The sequence below is a fragment of the Thunnus maccoyii genome, chromosome 14, assembly GCF_910596095.1.
Source record: "Thunnus maccoyii chromosome 14, fThuMac1.1, whole genome shotgun sequence".
Lineage (NCBI taxonomy): Eukaryota > Metazoa > Chordata > Actinopteri > Scombriformes > Scombridae > Thunnus > Thunnus maccoyii.
The window spans coordinates 84,182-107,500 of record NC_056546.1 but is presented as its reverse complement, the minus strand read 5'-3'; the positions used below and the strand labels follow the sequence as shown (position 1 = coordinate 107,500).

The 23,319-nt window shown below is 40.7% G+C and overlaps 3 protein-coding genes across 5 annotated transcripts in view; 2 read left to right on the top strand and 1 right to left on the bottom strand.

Annotated features, from left to right (window-relative positions):
* The window catches only part of LOC121911768, a 74,810-nt gene extending 59,664 nt beyond the window's left edge, over window positions 1-15,146 (bottom strand). For 2 of the 3 annotated variants that reach the window (XM_042433593.1, XM_042433595.1), the window contains exon 1: window positions 6,760-6,976. The gene's annotated coding sequence lies outside the window, so the exon portion shown is untranslated. Of the gene's footprint in view, window positions 1-6,759; window positions 6,977-14,371 lie in introns of those variants that run through there. The other variant, XM_042433594.1, reaches the window with a different exon arrangement.
* LOC121912098 (histidine-rich protein PFHRP-II-like) lies at window positions 8,731-11,856 on the top strand. The gene is made up of 5 exons (XM_042434179.1): window positions 8,731-8,749; window positions 10,126-10,710; window positions 10,809-11,105; window positions 11,255-11,416; window positions 11,804-11,856. Exons 1-5 carry the CDS (start codon window positions 8,731-8,733, stop codon window positions 11,854-11,856), a joined length of 1,116 nt encoding a protein of 371 aa, XP_042290113.1.
* A 1,604-nt stretch (window positions 15,147-16,750) lies between the features above and the next one.
* Window positions 16,751-22,958, top strand: LOC121912033 (elongation of very long chain fatty acids protein 6-like). Its single transcript, XM_042434072.1, has 4 exons — window positions 16,751-16,954; window positions 18,713-18,844; window positions 20,696-20,847; window positions 22,171-22,958. Exons 1-4 carry the CDS (start codon window positions 16,851-16,853, stop codon window positions 22,599-22,601), a joined length of 819 nt encoding a protein of 272 aa, XP_042290006.1. The 5' UTR covers window positions 16,751-16,850; the 3' UTR covers window positions 22,602-22,958.
* Window positions 22,959-23,319: the final 361 nt, after the last annotated feature.

Here is a 23,319-nt window from a genome sequence, read left to right as displayed (position 1 = left end):
CCAACCAGGAATGTTGAGTTCACTAATAACAAACTGTTGTGAACAAGCTAACAGGTAGAGCCTGATTATCCATGAATTTTAACATCTTTAATTTAATTATTTACTTATTTTTAGGGGACGGAGCTCATTAATCAACACACTGACATTTTAACAACATCAGCGTGAATGAGTGAAATAAACTGAGTTCAGAGTTCAACATCAGATAAAACTCAGTGAAGAAGAGCTGCGTTCAGTTAAACTTTATTTATTTATTCAGAAGAACTCACTGACATCAGGTTACTGATACCGATTATCACTACTAGAGCTGTGACTATGATTATATTTATCATCAATTAATCTGACGAGTCTTTTCTCCATAAATTCATCATTTTGGCTCTTAAATATCAGAAAATAATGAAAAATCATCCATTATAATTTAGAAGAGTTCATATTTACATCCTCAAATATCTTTTCTTGTCTGATCAACAGTCCAAAACCCAGATATTCAGTTTACTGTCATGGGTGACACAGAAAAGTATTAAATCATCACATCTGAGAAGCTGAAACCAGCAAATTTGACTTTTTTTACTTAAGAAATTACTAAAATGAATATTCAATTATCAAAATAGTTGCTGATTAATTTTCTGTTGATTGACTAATCAATTTATACTGTTTTTATATAATAATAACAATAATAATAAAAAAGTGAACGAGTTCTTCTCCTGTTCAAACCATTTAAAAGTCCGTCAGGGAGTTTCATTGGAGTTTCATTGAGACTGAAATAAGAAGAACTGGCAGTGAAACCAGTGATCTGCATCCTGCTCGCTAACCCTAACGCAGTCGACGTATTCAACACACGTCACTGAAAAGACAATGTTTGCAGATTGTTAGTTTCTCCAAAGATGGAGAACAGAATCCATGAATTATTATCTCACTGTCATGAGATAAAGCCATAATGTGCTATTAAATAAATGTCTGGATTGATTTAGCAGCTGGAAAACAACTATAATACACTTACTGACTGATCAAACACGTTCAATAAAATCAACTTTTATAAAAGTGAACTTCTTCAGAGACACGTGTGACTACAGTTTACACATCTACAGCTGCATGTCGGACCTCTGAACACTCATTACCCAGAAATCCTGAGCAGTGACGTCAGTAAACCTCCAGAGAACGACGGGACGGGAGATGAAAAGAGGATCTGAGTCTGCGACACAAACACTGAAACAACACTGAAGCTTTACAGCCGCTGACATGCATCTCCAACAAGTAAGCACACGTCGCAGCGTGGAGACAACAAGCTCTGTGATTGGTCAGTTTGTGTTTCTGATGCTGGTGGAGACAACATGAAGCTGCTTAGTCTAACAGCTGCCTCCTTTCACCACCACTAGCTGGAGCTCTACTGTCCACCAATCAGTGGATGGTTTCAGCTCAGGCCGCAACTATTATTTTCATTATTGATTAATCTGCTGATTATTCCCTCGATGCAGTGTTAAAAAGTAAAGAGAAATGTCTTCAGAGTGTCTTGTTTTGTTGCTCAGTTTATTGTCATATATGACAAAGAGAAACAGCAAATCATCACATTTAAGAAGCTGAAGCCAGAAAGGTTATGATGTGCAGCTGCAAACACACAGCGTTGATCAAAACCACACCAGGAGTTAGAGACATCAATCAATAGTCAAAAATAAAATAAAAATTACAGACGCATCGATTGCAATTTATGATTTTTTCTGACCTGCCGACTCTGATTCTTTCTTTATAAGAACTACGATCGACAGCTTACAAACACGTCTGCGTAGCTTTTCATCATGGAATAATGAAATTTATTTGTATGTTCATTATAAATGTTCATCATTTAAATAACTTATTTACTCATTTTACCTTCTTGAAACTGTGTCAAATGTCTGACAGAACAGACAGAACAGAACAGAACAGACAGAACAGACAGAACCGAGCAGAACAGACAGAACAGACAGAACCGAGCAGAACAGACAGAACAGACAGAACAAACAGAACAGAACAGACAGAACCGAGCAGACAGAACAGACAGCAGAACAGAACAGACAGAACCGAGCAGAACAGAACAGAACAGACAGAACCGAGCAGAACAGACAGAACAGAACAGACAGAACCGAGCAGAACAGACAGAACAGACAGAACAAACAGAACAGAACAGACAGAACAGAACAGAACAGACAGAACAGAACAGACAGAACAGAACAAACAGAACAGAACAGACAGAACCGAGCAGAACAGAACAGAACAGACAGAACCGAGCAGAACAGACAAACAGACAGAACAGAACAGACAGAACAGAACAGACAGAACCGAGCAGAACAGACAAACAGACAGAACAGAACAGACAGAACAGAACAGACAGAACAGAACAGACAGAACAGAACAGAACAGACAGAACAGAACAAACAGAACAGAACAGACAGAACAGAACAAACAGAACAGACAGGACAGAACAGACAGAACAGACAGCAGAACAGAACAGACAACAGAACAGAGAGAACAGACAGCAGAACAGACAGAACAGACAGAACAGACAGAACAGACAGAACAAAACAAACAGAACAGAACAGAACAGACAGAACAGACAGAACAGAACAGAACAAAACAAACAGAACAGACAGAACAGACAGAACAGACAGAACAGAACAGAACAAAACAAACAGAACAGACAGAACAGACAGAACAGACAGAACAGAACAGACAGAACAGAACAAACAGAACAGAGCAGAACAGACAGCAGAACAGACAGAACAGACAGAACAGACAGCAGAACAGAACAAACAGAACAGACAGAACAGACAGAACAGACAGAACAGAACAGACAGAACAGAACAAACAGAACAGAGAGAACAGACAGCAGAACAGACAGAACAGACAGAACAGACAGCAGAACAGAACAGAACAGACAGAACAGACAGCAGAACAGAACAGAACAGACAGAACAGACAGCAGAACAGAACAGACAGAACAAACAGAACAGAACAAACAGAACAGACAGCAGAACAGAACAGACAACAGAACAGAGAGAACAGACAGCAGAACAGACAGAACAGACAGAACAGACAGAACAAAACAAACAGAACAGAACAGACAGAACAGACAGAACAGAACAGAACAAAACAAACAGAACAGACAGAACAGACAGAACAGAACAGACAGAACAGAACAAACAGAACAGAGCAGACAGAACAGACAGAACAGAACAGACAGAACAGAACAAACAGAACAGAACAAACAGAACAGACAGAACAGAACAGACAGAACAAAACAAACAGAACAGACAGAACAGACAGAACAAACAGAACAGACAGAACAGAACAAACAGAACAGACAGAACAGACAGAACAGAACAGAACAAAACAAACAGAACAGACAGAACAGACAGAACAGACAGAACAGAACAGACAGAACAGAACAGACAGAACAGAACAGACAGAACAGACAGAACAAACAGAACAGACAGAACAGACAGAACAAACAGAACAGAACAGACAGAACAGACAGAACAGAACAGACAGAACAAACAGAACAGAACAGAACAGACAGAACAGAACAGACAGAACAAACAGAACAGAACAGACAGAACAGACAGAACAGAACAGACAGAACAAACAGAACAGAACAGACAGAACAGAACAGACAGAACAAACAGAACAGAACAGAACAGAACAGACAGAACAGAACAGACAGAACAGACAGAACAGAACAGACAGAACAAACAGAACAGAACAGAACAGACAGAACAGACAGAACAGACAGAACAGAACAGACAGAACAGACAGAACAGACAGAACAAACAGAACAGAACAAACAGAACAGACAGAACAGACAGAACAGAACAGAACAGACAGAACAGACAGAACAGAACAGACAGAACAGACAGAACAGAACAAACAGAACAGAACAGACAGAACAGACAGAACAGAACAGACAGAACAGAACAGACAGAACAAACAGAACAGAACAGACAGAACAGACAGAACAGAACAGACAGAACAGACAGAACAAACAGAACAGAACAGACAGAACAGACAGAACAAACAGAACAGACAGAACAAACAGAACAGACAGAACAGAACAGACAGAACAGACAGAACAGACAGCAGAACAGAACAGACAGAACAAACAGAACAGAACAAACAGAACAGACAGGACAGAACAGACAGAACAGACAGAACAGACAGCAGAACAGAACAGACAACAGAACAGAGAGAACAGACAGCAGAACAGACAGAACAGACAGAACAGACAGAACAAAACAAACAGAACAGAACAGAACAGACAGAACAGACAGAACAGAACAAAACAAACAGAACAGACAGAACAGACAGAACAAACAGAACAGAACAGAACAAACAGAACAGACAGAACAGAACAAACAGAACAGACAGAACAGAACAGACAGAACAGAACAGACAGAACAAACAGAACAGACAGAACAGAACAAACAGAACAGACAGAACAGAACAGAACAGACAGAACAGAACAGACAGAACAGAACAGACAGAACAGACAGAACAAACAGAACAGACAGCACAGACAGAACAGAACAGACAGAACAGAACAGACAGAACAAACAGAACAGACAGAACAGAACAAACAGAACAGAACAGACAGAACAAACAGAACAGACAGAACAGAACAAACAGAACAGACAGAACAGAACAGACAGAACAGAACAGACAGAACAAACAGAACAGACAGAACAGAACAAACAGAACAGAACAGACAGAACAAACAGAACAGACAGAACAGAACAAACAGAACAGACAGAACAGAACAGACAGAACAGAACAGACAGAACAAACAGAACAGACAGAACAGAACAAACAGAACAGACAGAACAGAACAGACAGAACAGACAGAACAGACAGCAAAGTTGAACTTCTCTCCTTTACAGGCGTCGACCATATTCATTGAATGAGTCAATAATGTGTCTGTGGCTCAGCAGCACCTTCAGTCGACCAATCAGCAGCCAGATCGTGACCTAACGACCAATCACTGATCACTGATCCACATCGTTGTCATTTGCTTTTTATTCCACATGATTTAAGTTGACTGTTTATTTTGGTTTACAGGAAGGAGTTTCTGGGAGGATCTTCAGTCTTTATTAAATATGTTAAATAGTTTTTGGAAGTCAGAGGCAGATTTAGATGCATATTGATGAAACGATAGCAGAATAAACTATGATAATATCTGATGATGAAGCTGGTTACAGCCAGTTATGTTTAGTCGACTTTACTTTATATTTTTAAAATCTTGTATAGTATATAATGTGGTGACATCATGACACTGACACCAGTTAGCAGCAGACTCATGTTGTCTGATTAAACCTTCATAACAGCAGACAGGAAAAGGTCAGAGGTCATCAGCAGCAGTGTCTTCATTCATAAAGCTGATTTATTCAACAGATCACAGAGCAGGCTGGCGTTAAAAGCTCCTCATACACAGCGGTGGAACGTAACTCAGTACATTTACTAAATTACTGTGAAGTACAGTTTAGAGGTACTTGTACTTTACTTGAGTATTTCCATGTGATGCTACTTTCTACATGTCAGAGGGAAATATTGTACTTTCTACTCCACTACATTTATTTGACAGCTTTAGTTACTTTTCAGATGCAGATTTGACACAATGGATAATATAACAAGCTTTTAAAATACAACACATTGTTAAAGATGAAACCAGTGGTTTCCAACCTTTTTGGCTTTTGACCGTTTTCCTTCTCAGGTCGTAAAATAACGACTCTTTGTTATAAACACACGAGGCGGCAGTTAGCATCTGTATGAGATTCAGCAGGCTTTCAAATAACTGCAGTGTAAACTCATCTACGTCATTATCAGATGTTCAGAGCTGCTCCAACCATCCGTTCCCTCCCATATTAACCCTCATGCGGCACTTTAAGACGCCGTGAGCATCAGTCAGTGGCGGACCGGAGGACCCGCTGACAGGAAGTAGTTTCCTCTTAGTCACCATGTTAAAGTTTTCTTAAACATTTCTCAACTCAAAAACATGAAAGTGTCCTTGATGACTCAGCAATACGATCACATATCACATATTACACATATGATGTGTAAACTTGAAGCCTCCAGTAACAAACACTGAGATGGACGAGAAGCAGGAAACTTCTGGTGTTCAGCAGGAAAACTGTAAAAACTAAATATATTTACAGACTCAGTGTTTTTAAGGAGGGAGAAGATGTCATTTAAAGGATTTTAAAGTGGTAAAAAGTACTTCTAGAGTATTTCTGTCTGTCTTAAAACATGTTTGGAAGGAATCTTTCAGTAAAAAAGTCAAATATTCACTGCCTGCATCCTCTCAGATGTGATGGTTTAATGCTTTTCTGTGTCATACATGACAGACTGAATATCACCAACTAAATATCTTTGGACTGTTGATCAGAAAAAATATTAATTGAGGATGAAAAAAATCAGTTCTGACAAATGAATAAAGTTTAACTAACGAACTGAACGCAGCTCGTCTCGACTCTGAACTCAGTTTACAGCCACACACACACACACACACTGGTTCACTCACCTGTGTGTGTTGTAAATGCAGAGCTTCAGTCTGTCAGACTGATAAGCAGTTAGTCCTACTTTTCTTGGACTCTGCTAATAGGATTCCCCCCCCCCCCCCCCCCCCCCCCACCTCCCAGCATGCACTGCTCAATCCACCAACACACACACTTATAAAAGCACACTTATCCAGACACATGTGCCGACACACACACACACACACACAGAGCAGCTGTAACCTTACCTGTGTGTCCTCGCCGCTGCGGCGACGTCGTCCCTTGAGTTGCCGTGGTAACCTCCTCTTCTCTCTCTCTCTCTGCTGGCTTATCCTCGCTCGCCCTCCGCTCACTCTCTCAACACTTGTTGTCCGCAGCAGAGCCGGCTCATTGTGGATTTACGTCTGCCTCCACTCAGCTTCTCCTCTTCCTCCTCCAGCTCCTCCTCTTCCTCCTCCTCACCCCTCCTTCTATTCCTCCTCCTCCAGTTCCTCCTCTTCTTCCTGTAGCTCCTCCTCTTCCTCCTCCACACCCCTCCTTCTCTTCCTCCTCCAGTTCATCCTCTTCCCCCTCCTCCTCACCTCTCCTTCTCTTCCTCCTCCAGCTCCTCCTCTTCCTCCTCACCCCTCCTCCAATCTCTATCAATCAGCTGCTGTCCCCGCCCCTTTCTTCTAGGCAGCCTGCCAGCCAATCACGTCCTCTGCTGCCTGCAGACTTTGCTCCTGCAGCCAATGGTGGAGCAGCAGTGACAGATGGCAGGATGACAGCTCATGAGGGGAGGTGGGGGGGGAGGTGGGGGGGGGGGGGGGGGGGGGTGTCAGACCTGTCCAGTATCAGGACAACACACAGTGTTACAGACTGATCCTTTGACCACACCCCCAACAGTGATGTCACAAAGCACTACAATATGAATGGGCTGTAACTAATCATTATTTTTCATTATCAATTTCTGAATTGATTGATTAGTTGTTTAGTTTATAAAGTCAGAAAATGGTGAAAAAAGTAGATAAATGTTTCCCAAAGATGACGTCATCAAATGTTTTGTCCACAACACAAAGATCTTCAGTTTAGTGTCACAGAGACTAAAGAAACCAGGAAATATTCACATTTAACAAGCTGCAATAAAAAAAATGATTCAAAACAATGAATCGATTATCAAAGTAGTTGGCAATTAATTAAATATAATATATATAATTTATATAATTTAATGGCTGCAGCTCTGTTATCCTGCAGCGTGTTTGTATCTTCAGGTGATCGTTCAGGTTTCTACTGTCTGTCAGGACGGGAGACTCTCGACAGACCGCTACGAGCTGCAGGGTGAAGGTCATGTGACCCACGGACACGGCGGGAGCTTGTCTACTTGTCTACAACTTTGTTGTTTCTGTATTCTTTCACCTCAAGTTTAAGTTTTGATAAAACTATGATTTGAACGACACAAACATTTTAAAAACATAAAACTAAGATCATGACAGAAAGACTCCGCCCTCTAAAATGACATATCTATTTTACATGAAGAAACACATTTCTAACGAGTCTGTCATCATTATTATCACAGAACTTTCTGAGTCTGTCGCCAGATAAACTCGTCCAGCGGCTCAGAGGAGAGACGCGCTGCAGAGAGCAGCAGACTCCACCTTCTCTGGACACTTTCTATATATTATAACATGAAGAGAGATGCAGCTCTTATTATGTTCAGTTTAACTGTGAACACAAAGTTCTTGCTCTTCTTAAAGTATGAATGTTTGTAGAATTTAAGAGACTCTGAGCTGCATTTAAAGTGTCTGAACTTCTGTTTACAGAGTTTAAACTGTTTAACATACAGACACTGTTCAATTAATGAAATCCAGAAGTAATTAAATTATATTTTAGAACTAATAGTTGGATTTCAGGAAACTTCGCAGAAAACCAACGTTCTTGTTTGAATCTCACTCTTACATCCTGTCTGTGAGGAAGATGCAGTCAGATCACACGAATATCAGCAGTGATAACTAGCTGGCATTATTATTATTATCATTGTTATTAAATCATTATAATATCTGGTGATCTTTGTATTATCAGTATTATTTGTTTGTTTTTATTTTCAGGGATTTGTTAGGTTTTGTGTTCATGCACTTGGTATCAATAACAGATGTTGATCCAGTTGTTGAGTTGAACCTGTCACGATGACTGAAGACAATAAACTAAATGACATATTAATGTTCATGTTACCTGGATGGTCGATGACTTTTCACTCTGCAGGTGAGACGTTCACAGACACGTCGTCCTCCTGCAGCTCTGCTGTCGATTAAAGAAACACGTTCAGGTTTCAGCTTCACATTCAGAAAACTTGCTTTAAAAACTGTTGAATAAAAGTTTCTTCTCACCAGTTTCTGAGTTTCTCTCCTGTTGATGAAGCAGCGTCTTCGTTTCTCTGCTGATATTTCTCTTGATGACCTCAGTGGACGTGATTTAATCTGATCTGTCGGAAGTGAAAACCATCTTTCCAAAAACACGCCGGTGACCAAGAACACACCAGTGATCTAGAACACGCCAGTGACCAAAAACACGCTGTGACCAAGAACACACCAGTGACCAAGAACACACCAGTGACCAAGAACACGCCTGTGATCTAGAACACGCCAGTGATCTAGAACACACCAGTGATCTAGAACACACCAGTGATCTAGAACACACCAGTGACCAAGAACACGCCTGTGATCTAGAACACGCCAGTGATCTAGAACACGCCAGTGATCTAGAACACGCCAGTGACCAAAAACACGCTGTGACCAAGAACACACCAGTGATCTAGAACACACCAGTGACCAAGAACACGCCTGTGATCTAGAACACGCCAGTGACCAAGAACACACCAGTGACCAAGAACACACCAGTGACCAAAAACATGCTGTGACCAAGAACACACCAGTGACCAAGAACACACCAGTGACCAAGAACACACCAGTGATCTAGAACACGCCAGTGATCTAGAACACACCAGTGACCAAGAACACACCAGTGACCAAAAACACGCCAGTGATCTAGAACACACCAGTGATCAAAAACACACCAGTGATCTAGAACACGCCAGTGACCAAGAACACACCAGTGACCAAAAACACGCCAGTGATCTAGAACACACCAGTGATCAAGAACACGCCAGTGATCTAGAACAAGCCAGTGATCTAGAACACGCCAGTGACCAAAAACACGCTGTGACCAAGAACACACCAGTGATCTAGAACACACCAGTGACCAAGAACACGCCTGTGATCTAGAACACGCCAGTGACCAAGAACACACCAGTGACCAAGAACACACCAGTGACCAAAAACATGCTGTGACCAAGAACACACCAGTGATCAAGAACACACCAGTGATCTAGAACACACCAGTGACCAAGAACACACCAGTGACCAAAAACACGCCAGTGATCTAGAACACACCAGTGATCAAGAACACGCCAGTGATCTAGAACACGCCAGTGACCAAAAACACGCTGTGACCAAGAACACACCAGTGATCTAGAACACACCAGTGACCAAGAACACGCCTGTGATCTAGAACACGCCAGTGACCAAGAACACACCAGTGACCAAGAACACACCAGTGACCAAAAACATGCTGTGACCAAGAACACACCAGTGACCAAGAACACACCAGTGACCAAGAACACACCAGTGATCTAGAACACGCCAGTGATCTAGAACACACCAGTGACCAAGAACACACCAGTGACCAAAAACACGCCAGTGATCTAGAACAAACCAGTGATCAAGAACACACCAGTGATCTAGAACACGCCAGTGACCAAAAACACACCAGTGATCTAGAACACACCAGTGACCAAGAACATGCCTGTGATCTAGAACACACCAGTGATCTAGAACACACCAGTGACCAAGAACACACCAGTGATCTAGAACACGCCAGTGATCTAGAACACGCCAGTGACCAAGAACACACCAGTGATCTAGAACACGCCAGTGATCTAGAACACGCCGGTGACCAAAAACACACCAGTGACCAAGAACACGCCAGTGATCTAGATCACGCCAGTGACCAAGAACACACCAGTGATCTAGAACACGCCAGTGACCAAGAACATGCCAGTAACCAAGAACACACCAGTGATCTAGAACACACCAGTGACCAAGAACACGCCTGTGATCTAGAACACGCCAGTGACCAAGAACACACCAGTGACCAAGAACACACCAGTGAACAAAAACATGCTGTGACCAAGAACACACCAGTGACCAAGAACACACCAGTGACCAAGAACACACCAGTGATCAAAAACACACCAGTGATCTAGAACACGCCAGTGACCAAAAACACACCAGTGATCAAAAACACGCCAGTGATCTAGAACACGCCGGTGACCAAGAACACGCCGGTGACCAAGAACACACCAGTGATCTAGAACACGCCAGTGATCTAGAACACGCCAGTGACCAAGAACACACCAGTGATCTAGAACACGCCAGTGACCAAGAACATGCCAGTGATCTAGATCACGCCAGTGACCAAGAACATGCCAGTAACCAAGAACACACCAGTGATCTAGAACACACCAGTGACCAAGACCACACCAGTGATCTAGAACACGCCAGTGACCAAAAACACGCCATGGCCAAAAACACGCCGTGACCAAGAACACACCAGTGACGAAAAACACACCAGTGACCAAGACCACGCCAGTGATCTAGAACACACCAGTGACCAAAAACACGCCATGACCAAAAACACGCCGTGACCAAGAACACACCAGTGACCAAGACCACACCAGTGACCAAGACCACACCAGTGACCAAGACCACACCAGTGATCTAGAACACGCCAGTGACCAAGACCACACCAGTGATCTAGACCACACCAGTGATCTAGAACACGCCAGTGATCTAGACCACACCAGTGTCTCCAGTGAGTCCTCCTGGTCGTCCTTGCAGAGTTATAAAGGCTCCAGTAAACGCGTCTGTTGCAGCTTCAGGTTGATTAAATATTCAGATTCACTCTCAGCGATGCTAAAATGTTTTAATCAAATCTGTTTTGTTGCTTCGCTCTTTTTTAATCAGCACAGAGAGAGAAATGTTCAACAGAGAGCTGAACTTTCAGTAAAGAGGGAACGCAACAATTAAACACACTTCACTCTCTTCACATGTTATGTTGCAGCCTGATGCTAAATTCGTTTAAATTCATTTTTTCCCTCATCAATCTACACTCAAAACTCCATAAACACTATAAAGATCAGATCGGTGGAGTCTTGCAGTGATGGTTTTCCTTCTGGAAGTTTCTCTCATCTCCACACAGGATCTCTGGAGCTCAGCCAGAGTGACCATCAGGTTCTTGGTCACCTCTCTTAACAAAGCTCTTCTCCCCTGATGGCTCAGTTTGGCCGGGCGGCTCTGGGAAGAGTCCTGGTTGTAACAAACTTCTTCCATTTCAGGATTATGGAGCCGCTGAGCTCTTGGGAACCTTCAATGCAGCAGAATGTTTTTGTAGCCTTCATCAGATTTGTCCCTTGACACAATCCTGTCTCTGAGCTCTGCAGGCAGGTCCTTCAACCTCATGGCTTAGTTTTTGCTCTGATATTCATTGTCAGCTGTGAGACCTTGTATAGACTGGTGGTGTGTTCCTTTCCAAATCTGCCCAATCAATTGAATTTACCATAAGTGGACTCCAATCAAGGTGTAGAAACATCTCAGAGATGACCTAGAGAAATGGAGCCACCTGAGCTAAATTACAAGTGTCATAGCAAAGAGTCGGAATATTTGTGTCAGTGTGATGTTTCAGTTTTTCCTTTTTAAATGAGGGAATATCTTTTTGAAGAATGGTGTTCCTCATTGATCCTACAGTGTCTGAACTCTTCTGGAGGGATGAACATCATCCTTCATAAAGATCTTCCTCATGTGGTGTTGTGATGATGGTGGTGGAGAGGATCAATAACATCATTGATCATGTGGTGTTGTGATGATGATGATGATGCAGAGCGCTGTCTAACATGTCAGCTGGGTTGAGATCTTGTGACTGTGAAGGTCGTAACATCTGATTCACATCATTCATCGTCATTCTGGAAGAGACCACTCCCATCAGGATAGAGCTGATCACTCACAACTACTTTGTATTGATTAGTAGTGACCCTTCCCTCTAAGGGGACAAGTGGACCCAAACCATGCCAGCATAACAGAGCCCCCAGACCCCCTCACTGTAGGGGTCCAGTACTCAGACCTGGACCAGTTTTTCCTTTAATGTGTCACCGTCTGTAAGAAAAACCCTTGAATGAAAAGGTGTCCAAAGTATTTGATGTGATCAATACCTCGTTAAAGTCAGTTGAAAATCACAAACATTTGCTGGTTGCTGCTTCTTCAGTTTGATGATTTACTCTGTTTCTTTATATTGTGGTAAAATAAAGTAAAAACAAAAAGCAAATGAAAGTCTAGGATGTATAGGACAGGAAAGAATAAGTCTTGGACTTCAGCTGATTCCTTTTCTGATCATTGATTGTGTGAATATTTATTGTGTGAACATGTCTGATGATGATTTTGTCAGTTGCAGATCCCACAAACTGTTGTATGACTGAAATAAACCATCCATTCATTCAAAGTTATCAGTTTCTGACGAGTATCTATCATCTATTATTTATGATATATTTAGAGCTGCAACCATTAGTCAATTAATTGATTAGTTTCCAACTATTACATTAATCAGCAACTATTCTGATAATCAATTAATTGTTTTGAGTCATTTTTAAGAAAAAAAGTCCAAATTCTCTGATTCCAGCTTGTTAAATGTGAATATTTTCTGGTTTCTTTAGTCTCTGTGACAGTAAACCGAAGATCTTTGTGGACAAAACAAGACATTTGAGGACGTCATCTTTGGGAAATACTGATCAATATTTTTCACCATTTTCTGACATTTTATGGACCAAACAACTAATTGATTAATCCAGAAAAAAAATCGACAGATTAGTCGATAATGAAAATAATCGTTAGTTGCAGCTCTAGATATTTAAGAGACCAAATTATATTTTAGTATAATATATATTTTCATCGTATTCTGAAGAATATTTATAAACATTTAGTTGAAAAAAGAGCCGATAATGAAAGTGAAAATAACTGTAGAGCTTTGCTGTAAACTGAGGTTTTAACAGCTGAATGAACACGTTACTTTTTAAGACACATTGATTCAACAGAAGCAGATTTTAGATAGAAATGTGTGTTGGTGTTTAGTTTGAGGCTCCTCTCTGGTCCTGACTGATGAGCACAGGACTTCACTTTATCCATTTTCTCTCCAGCTGGACCCAAAAACCAAAATACAAACACAAAACATGCTCATGCGTACTTTGTTTAAGAGTAAGAAGCTCTTTTGGCGGGTATGTTTGACAAAAAGACGCGTTTCTGCTGCCTTTTCGAGCTCGGACACCCGCTGCTCTTCAACCGCCAGACCGCCGAACTCCTTTCAAAGATCTGTCAGTTTAATCCTCCCCTTGTTTATTTCCGGAGTGCTTATCGATTAACAGATGATCCAAAGCCTTTAATAAATCCCGGGAATATACTGTTGAGTTCGGCATGTTTACATGTGTTTATATTTCTGCCCAGCAGCCCAGCAGACCTGTAATGTGGCCGCTGGCCGCCGCTCAGCAGGGCGGACCGCTGGTCTGAATCACCGCCACAAACACACGGACGGTTGTAAAAGTGGACATTTTACTCCAACTAACTGCTGCTGCCGGACTTAAATATACGCCGAATTCATGAGGAGATGCTAGCTAATCTGAAAACACCTTCAGTCACATCAGAACATCTGTGAAATTTAGCTGATAATAAAGTAAAAGTTAAAATGAGATTTTATTTAAAGGAGTTCCGCTTGACGTGCACTTACCTCCGACAGGACGGGATGTAGCGGGCTCGCAGCTCTCTAGCGACCCGTGCAACACAGCAGGGGAACCGACATGGACTCTGACTCAGCCCGTCGGTCCAATGGACGGTAACGCTGTCGGTAACGAGCGGACCGACGGCCACAGAGGGCAGTAACGGTTAGCTAAGTTACGTTACATGCCGGTAGCGGTCAAAGTGCATCTGCAGGTGTTCGGTCCGCCGTGTCCGGTCCTTCCTCCGGTTCGTCCTCCGGTTCTTTGTCCGGTTCTTCCTCTCCGCCTGTTTTCGGTGTTTTTTTGGGCGGCTGCACACATTAGTTTACGTTCTCCACGGTGACTTACACTTCCGCATCGTTTAGGTGACGTAACGATAACGTAAGGAAACGTCAGACCGGAAAAACAAACTGAGATTTCAAGAATACTTGTGATATTTAAAGAGTAAAGTCCTAATTCTACAAAATAAAGTCTTACAAAATAATCTGAACTCATGCTGAAAGCTCCAGAAGACCCTTTAGTACAGTAAAAGTACCGATACAGCGATGTACAAATACTCCATTACAGTATAAGTAAAAGTACATGGAAACTGGATTTTGTACTTCAGCTCCATAAAAATATGCAAATGCTCTGTAGAGACAGAATGAAGGATGTAATTTAGTACCTTTTATTCAAGCATTATACTCAAGTTCTATTTTTATAAATATTTCCATTCTGATAGAGGTACTACTTTCCCTCCATTGCAGCAGTGGTGGAGGAAGTATTCAGATACTTTACTGCAGTAAAAGTACCAAAACAGCGATGTAAAAATACTCCATTACAAGTAAATGTCTTGCAGGAAAAATCCTCCTACAGTAAAAGTACATAAGTATTATGAGCTTGATGTAGTTAAAGTATTGCAGTAAAAGTACATAAGTATTATGAGCTTGATGTAGTTAAAGTATTGCAGTAAAAGTACATAAGTATTATGAGCTTGATGTAGTTAAAGTATTGCAGTAAAAGTACATAAGTATTATGAGCTTGATGTAGTTAAAGTATTGCAGTAAAAGTACATAAGTATTATGAGCTTGATGTAGTTAAAGTATTGCAGTAAAAGTACATAAGTACTATGAGCTTGATGTAGTTAAAGTATTGCAGTAAAAGTAGTGGTTTGGTCCCTCTGACTGATATATTATTATATATGACATCATTAGATTATTAATAGTGAAGCATCAGTGTTAGAGCAGCATGTTACTGTTGTAGCTGCTGGAGGTGGAGCTAGTTTACACTACTTTATATACAGTTAGCTAGTTTAGTCCACTGGTTCCCAACCTAGGGGTCGGGCCCCTCCAAAGGGTCAGCAGATAAATCTGAGGGGTGGTGAGATGATTAATGGGAGAGGAAAGAAGAAAAAACAAAGTTCTGATACACAAATCTGTTTTCAGTTTTTGGACTTTTTCTCTAATCTTTGATTTTTGCTGAAATATTGGATCATTTGAACATTTATTGAAATGAAAGCATGTGAGAAGTTTAGAGGGAAAAATCACTATTTGGTGGAGCTGTTAACAACTCATAGACATGTGAAATGTGACCCCGACTACACACTGCTTTTTGTAAGACGTCAAAAGACAAAAAGGTTGGAAACCACTGGTTTCATCTTTAACAATGTGTTGTATTTTAAAAGCTTGTTATATTATCCATTGTGTCAAATCTTCATCTGAAAAGTAACTAAAGCTGTCAAATAAATGTAGTGGAGTAGAAAGTACAATATTTCCCTCTGAAATGTAGAAAGTAGCATCACATGATAACAATCAGTTTCTGCTTTTTTTTACTTTTACTTTCAGCAGTCAAACTTCTGTCTGTGGAGTCAAATCATAACTTTATCATCAGATTACATTTATTCTCAAACTCTTGTAATTATTAGTCAATATTACGATTTTAATCTCATAACATTACAAATTATTTCTAAAAATGCTTCAGTTTTATTTTCAGAATCTCATTTTTTTTCATCTACTTGTGTTGTTGAATTGTGAGTAAAAACGTGGAAATAAGTATTTTCTAATGAACTTTTATTTTTGCTGACTGAATCTTAAATAGATAAATATTATACATTAATTGGGTCTTATAATGAAATGTAATTTATTGATTAACAGGTTCACGTATTTTCTCTGTTAGAATAACGTTAAACATTCAGTAAACAAACACTTGTTATGTTTGAATGTTACCTTGTTCTATTTATGTTTTTAGTTTTTTATTCCAGTACAGGCAGTGGACAGACCCCGCCCCTTACCAACAGACACCGCCCCCTGCCAACAGACCCCGCCCCCTGCCAACAGACCCGCCCCCTGCCAACAGACCCCGCCCCGCCAAACAGACCCCGCCCCCTGCCAGCAGGCTTTAATGAGGACGGAGCCAGGTGAGAGGACAGTCAGAGAGAAGACAGACAGCAGAGAGGACAGACGGAAACAGTTTCTACATCATTTAGCGGAACAAACATTAGTGAAAGCAAACATGCTGCAGCTGAATGAGACGCAGCTTCAGCTCCAGCTGTCCGCCTTCAGCTTCGAGCGACGCTTCGATGAGAGAGGAGCGATAGCCTGGATGCAGGCGAACTGGTAAGATTTTTATTTCACTCAGCTTCTTCCTCTGAAGGTTTCAAACACAGTCAGGATTAGTTCAACCTCCCATTTAAAGATGTAGATGTTTTTAAATTAACCTCTTACCAGGAAATGTATGTAGTGCTGACAATGTGACTGAAGGAGGGGGCGCATGGGGGGGGGGGGGGGGGCAAACAGTACAAATGCCAACAAACTTCCAACTTAACCGGTTTGCTCGATACTGAACGACCCGGGGGGGGGCAAAGGTTTTTTCTTGATGCTGGTTTTACTTTTCAGAAGTGAAACGTAACTTTGATCAGAAAGTGTCAAAAGTTCAAATAAACCAGGAATCTTAAAGATTTGCCACCAGGTTCTAGTGAGATTTTCTCTCTTCACAGAGGAACAGTGGAGATTTGGGACAAACCGATTAAAGTTACGTATGTGTGAGATTACATAAATCTGGTCAGTGCTACAGGTGTAACACAGGTGAGTCACTGCAGTGACGTCACACTGGTGTATTTGTGGTATGTTGACTTTCTTTCCAGTCGGCCCAGTTAGAAGTTTCCACCCTGTCCCTCCCAGAGATGATGAAACACTCAAATATGTGCCGGAAACATCCTGTAAATAGATTTTTTTTTTTATGAATCAATTCATAAAGTTCACAAATTAAATCCTAATTTAAATTTAAAAGCATTGATTTGTTTAGATGTTGAAACTGTTAAAGATAAATGTGTGAAGTGATGTAACAGTCGTGTCTCAGGTATTTAACACCTGCTGTGTTTGATGGAGTTTGTTTATCTGTTGTTGCTAAGTAACAGTTTGACTCTTTGCTCAGTGAAGCTGTTCAGTCTCAAAGTTTGATTTAAAAGAGACAAACTCAGACATGTTCATGAAAAGATGATAAGAATGAATGAAAGACTCGAATCTAAATAAAGTAAAACTGTTAATGAAACTTAAATATAGATGAAGTTGTGATGCAACGTCTGGAAACAAACATAAATAAATTAATGATGTAAAGAAGCTGAGCAACAATTACAATTATCAGTCAGAGCTGCAACCATTAGTCAATTAATTGATTAGTCAATCAACAAAAATAATCTGCAACTATACTGATAATAAATTAATTGTTTTGAGTCATTTTTCAAGAAGAAAAAGTTCAAATTCTCTGATTGCAGCTTGTTAAATGTGAATATTTTCTGGTGTCTTTAATCTTTATGACAGTAAACTGAAGAGAAAACAAGACATTTGAGGACGTCGTCTTTGGGAAACACTGATCCACATTTTATAGATCAACTAACAGCTAATTGATTATGGGGAAAATCATTGACAAATTAATGGATGATGAAAATAATCATGAGTTGCAGCTCTAATTATCAGGCTTTTTATGGTAATTTTTGACCTGATTTGTTAGTTTTATGTCGTGGCTGATTAAAGGAGTTTGTGTTCATCATGATAAAACTCAGTCTGATTCTCACTTAAGTTATTAAATGAGTAGTTTTAATGATCTGTGATACTCTCAGATAAAAGATGAAATCATAATTTCCAGTGAGTTAGAAATGTGTTTTGATGGATGAAGCACTGAATTTGAAGGCGGATTTATCGCCTGAACATATAGAGAATTCTGCTAAATATTACAGAAGCAGAAATAGTTTTGGGAAGTGACCAAAGAAGCAGATAGAAGTTATTTGGCGTGAACATGTAAAAGCACAGCGTGGTCCTTTAAACTCTACACGCTGGAGTTAAAGTTGACCTGAGTTTGCACTTGTTTCCCTGCAGGAGTACGTCCTTTGTGTTCAGCGCTATGTACGCCGCCCTGGTGTTTGGAGGTCAGCACTACATGAAGCCCCGCCCCAAGATGAACCTGCGGCGGCCGCTGGTTGTCTGGTCGCTCAGCCTCGCTCTCTTCAGGTAACACTCACCTGAGACACATAAACTGTGTGTGTGTGTGTGTGTGTGTGTGTGTGTGTGTGTGTGTGTGTGTGTGTGTGTGTGGACAGCCCTGCTCACACACTGCAGTGTTCTCTGGATCTTTAATCTTAAAAGTCACAATTTTACTTATCTGTCTGTAATCATTCCTCCTGTTCATACTGACCATTAGAAGATCCCTTCATAATGACCTTACAATGGAAGTGATGGAGGACAAAATGTATTTAAAGTTTATCTGAAGCTAATATGAAGCTTCAGCGTCCAAATGAGTCAAATCAAGTAGATATCTTTCAACGTTACAGTCTTTTTAGTGCCAAAGTTCCTCTTTTTGTTACTATACTTCCACCTGCAGCTCAACAGGGAAACACTGTCCGAGGAAACACAAAGAGGGAATTTGATGCTAAAAAGACTGTAAATGTGTCAGATATCCACTTGATATGACTAACTCAGACTGCTGAAGCTGAATAGAAGCTTCACACAGACTTTTAAATGACTGTGTGGACACACTGTGGATTTTATCCTCCATCACTTCCATTAAAACACATTTGAAGGATCTTTTAATATCCAGTATGAACAGGAGGAATGATTACAGCAAGGAAAACCTCTTTCACTCTTCATATGGACACCTGACTGCTGGTTTAACACACACTGGGAACACTGGGAACCTCCTTTTAAGATTAATGCTTCAGCAAACAATGATATTTTAGACCAGTGGTCTCTAACCTTCCTGGCTCTGTCATGTGAGGGATTTTAGAGACCTGAAGATGGAGAATATCCAGTATTTTGCAAGAAAAAAGCAGAAATATAAACATTTTTGTGGAAGAGATTTGCAGTGGGACCCTCGTTTGGATCCTGAACTGCTGTTTTTACATTAGTGTGCTTCCAGCTTTGTGTTTGTGTGTCTTTGCTGTTTCAACACAGTTTGTGGAACAAGTTGACTTCCGACCTTTCAACACTTCTGAGATGGACTGTGAGTCAGACTCATCCTGTAGCAGGTTCCAACATTTGCAGAGTGGAGGCTGTTAAAGCAGCAGATTCATGAATATGTTACACTGTCCACATACTTTTGGCCATGTAGTCTAAATTGGCCTGAATCTTTGGGTAAATGTCTAAAATGATGCAGCAGACATGAACAATACTTCCATTTGATGGAGTGATGTTGAATCTGCAACCTTCTGATAATCAATTTAATTGTCAGTCATTTTTCAAGCAAAAATACCAAAAAGTATCTGGTTCCACCTTCTCAAATTTGCTGATTTTCTTTGTCATATTTGACAGTAAATTGAATTTCTTGAGGTTTTGTGCTGTTATTCAAACAAATTATTATTATTATTATTATTATTATTCAGACAAAACAAGCAGATTGAAGACATCACCAAGGACTCAGAAACTGTGAAAAATATTTTTATCACTTTTTTTTAACATTTCATAGACAATGAATCAAGAAAATAATAAGTAGGTTAACTGATAATGAAAACAATCATTAGTTGCAGTCGTGGAATGATGCAGCCAAAAGAAATGGACTCTGTGGTTTGAAGAAAACACAACATGTGACAATCTGACAGGAATTTGCTCAGGTGTTTCTGTTATTTTGTCCACACTTGAGTTTGGCTCTCACATGTCCTGACTGAGTCGTTTCTCAGGCGACCTTAGCGTCTCCTCCTCCTGACAAACAACCTTTAACCATCTCCATGGTAACCAGTGGCGCGCTGTTAGTGCCGTCACTGAAGAGAAGTTTGAGCCAACGAGCTCTGCTGCGGTCTCCATGGTAACAAGCTGTCCATCATCATGCACGTCGGTGAAGTTTTTGTTTCTGTGTGTTTTTGTGTTTAGTATCGTTGGTGCGATTCGAACCGGCTCCTACATGTTTCACATCCTGAGCAGCAGCGGCTTCAGACACTCCGTCTGTGACCAGAGCTTCTACAACGGACCAATCAGCAAGTTCTGGGCCTACGCCTTCGTCCTGAGCAAAGCGCCAGAGCTCGGTCAGTTCATCCACTCACTTCACTGGTTCATCACTTCATACAGTTTAACTGGTTCATCACTTCATACAGTTTAACTGGTTCATCCCTTCATATAAACTCAGTTTAACTGGTTCATCACTTCATATACACTCAGTTTAACTGGTTCATCACTTCATATACACTCAGTTTAACTGGTTCATCACTTCATATACACTCAGTTTAACTGGTTCATCACTTCATACAGTTTAACTGGTTCATTACTTCATAAGGAGTACATCAGAGTGATGGATTGTTTACTGTTTTTGGATATTTTATGTTGTTTTGGAATGTTTAAATTTTATTTAAGTCTTTTAGTTAAAGTTTGATCCAGTTTGGATCAATAAACATGATATCAGGTTACCTTTAGCCCAGTGTTACTGGGAACCAGTGTTACACACAACAAGCTTCACCTACAAACTGTCACAGATTTATTGTTTCTTGTACAAACGATGTGCAGATGACATTCAAAAGATACATAAGTTATTAACAATCAATAGCAAAGCGACATGTCAGTTTAAACAGAGCAGATTATAACAAGCTGAGAACAACATGAACTCTACTGTGTTGCTGCTGTATCGACTCGAACTGGGTCAAACTTTCACAGATTTTTAATACATGAACAAATAATCAATATGATTTTTTTGGTGTTCTCATGGATAAAAATCATTATTGATTATGAAATGAAAAGTGTTTTTAGAGCCACAATGCATTGATTGATTCACCTAAACTAGTGTTAGTGTGTCACTGCAACAATTTTAGACTATTACCATGTTTATGATCAATTAATACATCCATTCCATACGTCCATTATGGGCTACTGTAGAAACATGGCAGGCTCCGTGGAAGAGGACCTGCTCCCTGTGTAGATATAAAGACTCATTCTAAGGTAATGAAATGATTATACACTAATCAAAGCTTACTTATGAATATTATATTCCATTTCTGCCAATTGATCCCCTAAATCTTACACACTGGTCCTTAAGTCAGTTTTTGTTTTGTGATCAGCTTCAGTTTTAAGATGCTGTTTTTAACTTAAAGAGACATCACACACAAACAGCCAGCCAATCAGAGCTCCAGCTGCTGCTCTGTGGGCGGGACTTCCATACTCCATACGGAACAATCATTTTCATCATGGATTCGTTTGTCTGTGTTTGTGTGTGTAACCCTGATCAAAATATTCAGTTTAATGATATAAAGCTTCACATTGGAGACGCTGACATCAGACTATCAGATGATAAATGACCATAGATTGTAAATCTGATGGATTGACTCCAGCACTAATGGAGCCTCTGGTTTGTTTCCCAGGCGACACGGCGTTCATCGTGCTGAGGAAGCAGAAGCTGCTGTTCCTGCACTGGTACCACCACATCACCGTGCTGCTGTACTCCTGGTACTCCTACAAAGACATGGTGGCCGGCGGCGGCTGGTTCATGACCATGAACTACGGCGTGCACGCACTCATGTACAGCTACTATGCGGTGCGCGCCGCCAGCCTGCGTGTGCCGCGCCCCTTCGCCATGGTCATCACCAGCGCTCAGATCCTGCAGATGGCCATGGGGCTGACGGTGAGCGGGCTGGTGTATCGCTGGATGCAGCAGGGCGACTGCCCCTCCCGCCTTGACAACATCACCTGGGCCACGCTCATGTACCTGAGCTACCTGCTGCTCTTCTCCAACTTCTTCTACCACACCTACCTGCGCCGCCGCGCCCAGTACAAGACCACCAAGGCCGAGTAGAGACAGCTGGAGCAGGTGCATTATGGGAGATTTGTCTGACTGATATCGAAGCTGCTGAAATATTTAAAAACTTAAATCTGACAATTTTTACGTCAGAAGAATCTGAAATCACAAGAACTTGGAGGGAAACGTGTCGGAATGACACCCAGAGCATCATGGGATGTGATGAACAGACGTCCTGCAGGAGAAACAGGAAGTTTATTTTAACCTCCTGTCGTTAAAATATCAGACCTCACATCATAAGGTTCCTTTCATTATTTTGTTCTAATTAGTTCAAACGGAGGTAGTTTGATTAACTTGAGTTCAGTGATGCTTCACAAATCCAACAAATATAAAACATTTAAGATTCAAATAATATTTATTCGTTCTTCTTTTAAACTTAACACAACTAATTACACTGATCAAAGAACTTTGGTACAAACTGCAGGAAAAATAGAGACAAACTCCACAGCTGAAATTACAGATGTGCAAATCAAACCGTTATTTAACATCTGCAGCTTGTTCAGAGTTTTATTGTCCTGTAAACTGGAGGGACAATAAAGATAAGAGTTCAGATATTAGTTATTTATAGATCTAGATAATGGAGATCAAAGCTGAACGATGACGACATGAATCAATGTTGAAAAATGATCTAAATGATCTCGATCAGAAACTAAATCTGAGACTTTAAATCAAGAAACTAATTCTCAACTTTGAAAACATTTCCAGTCTGCAGTGT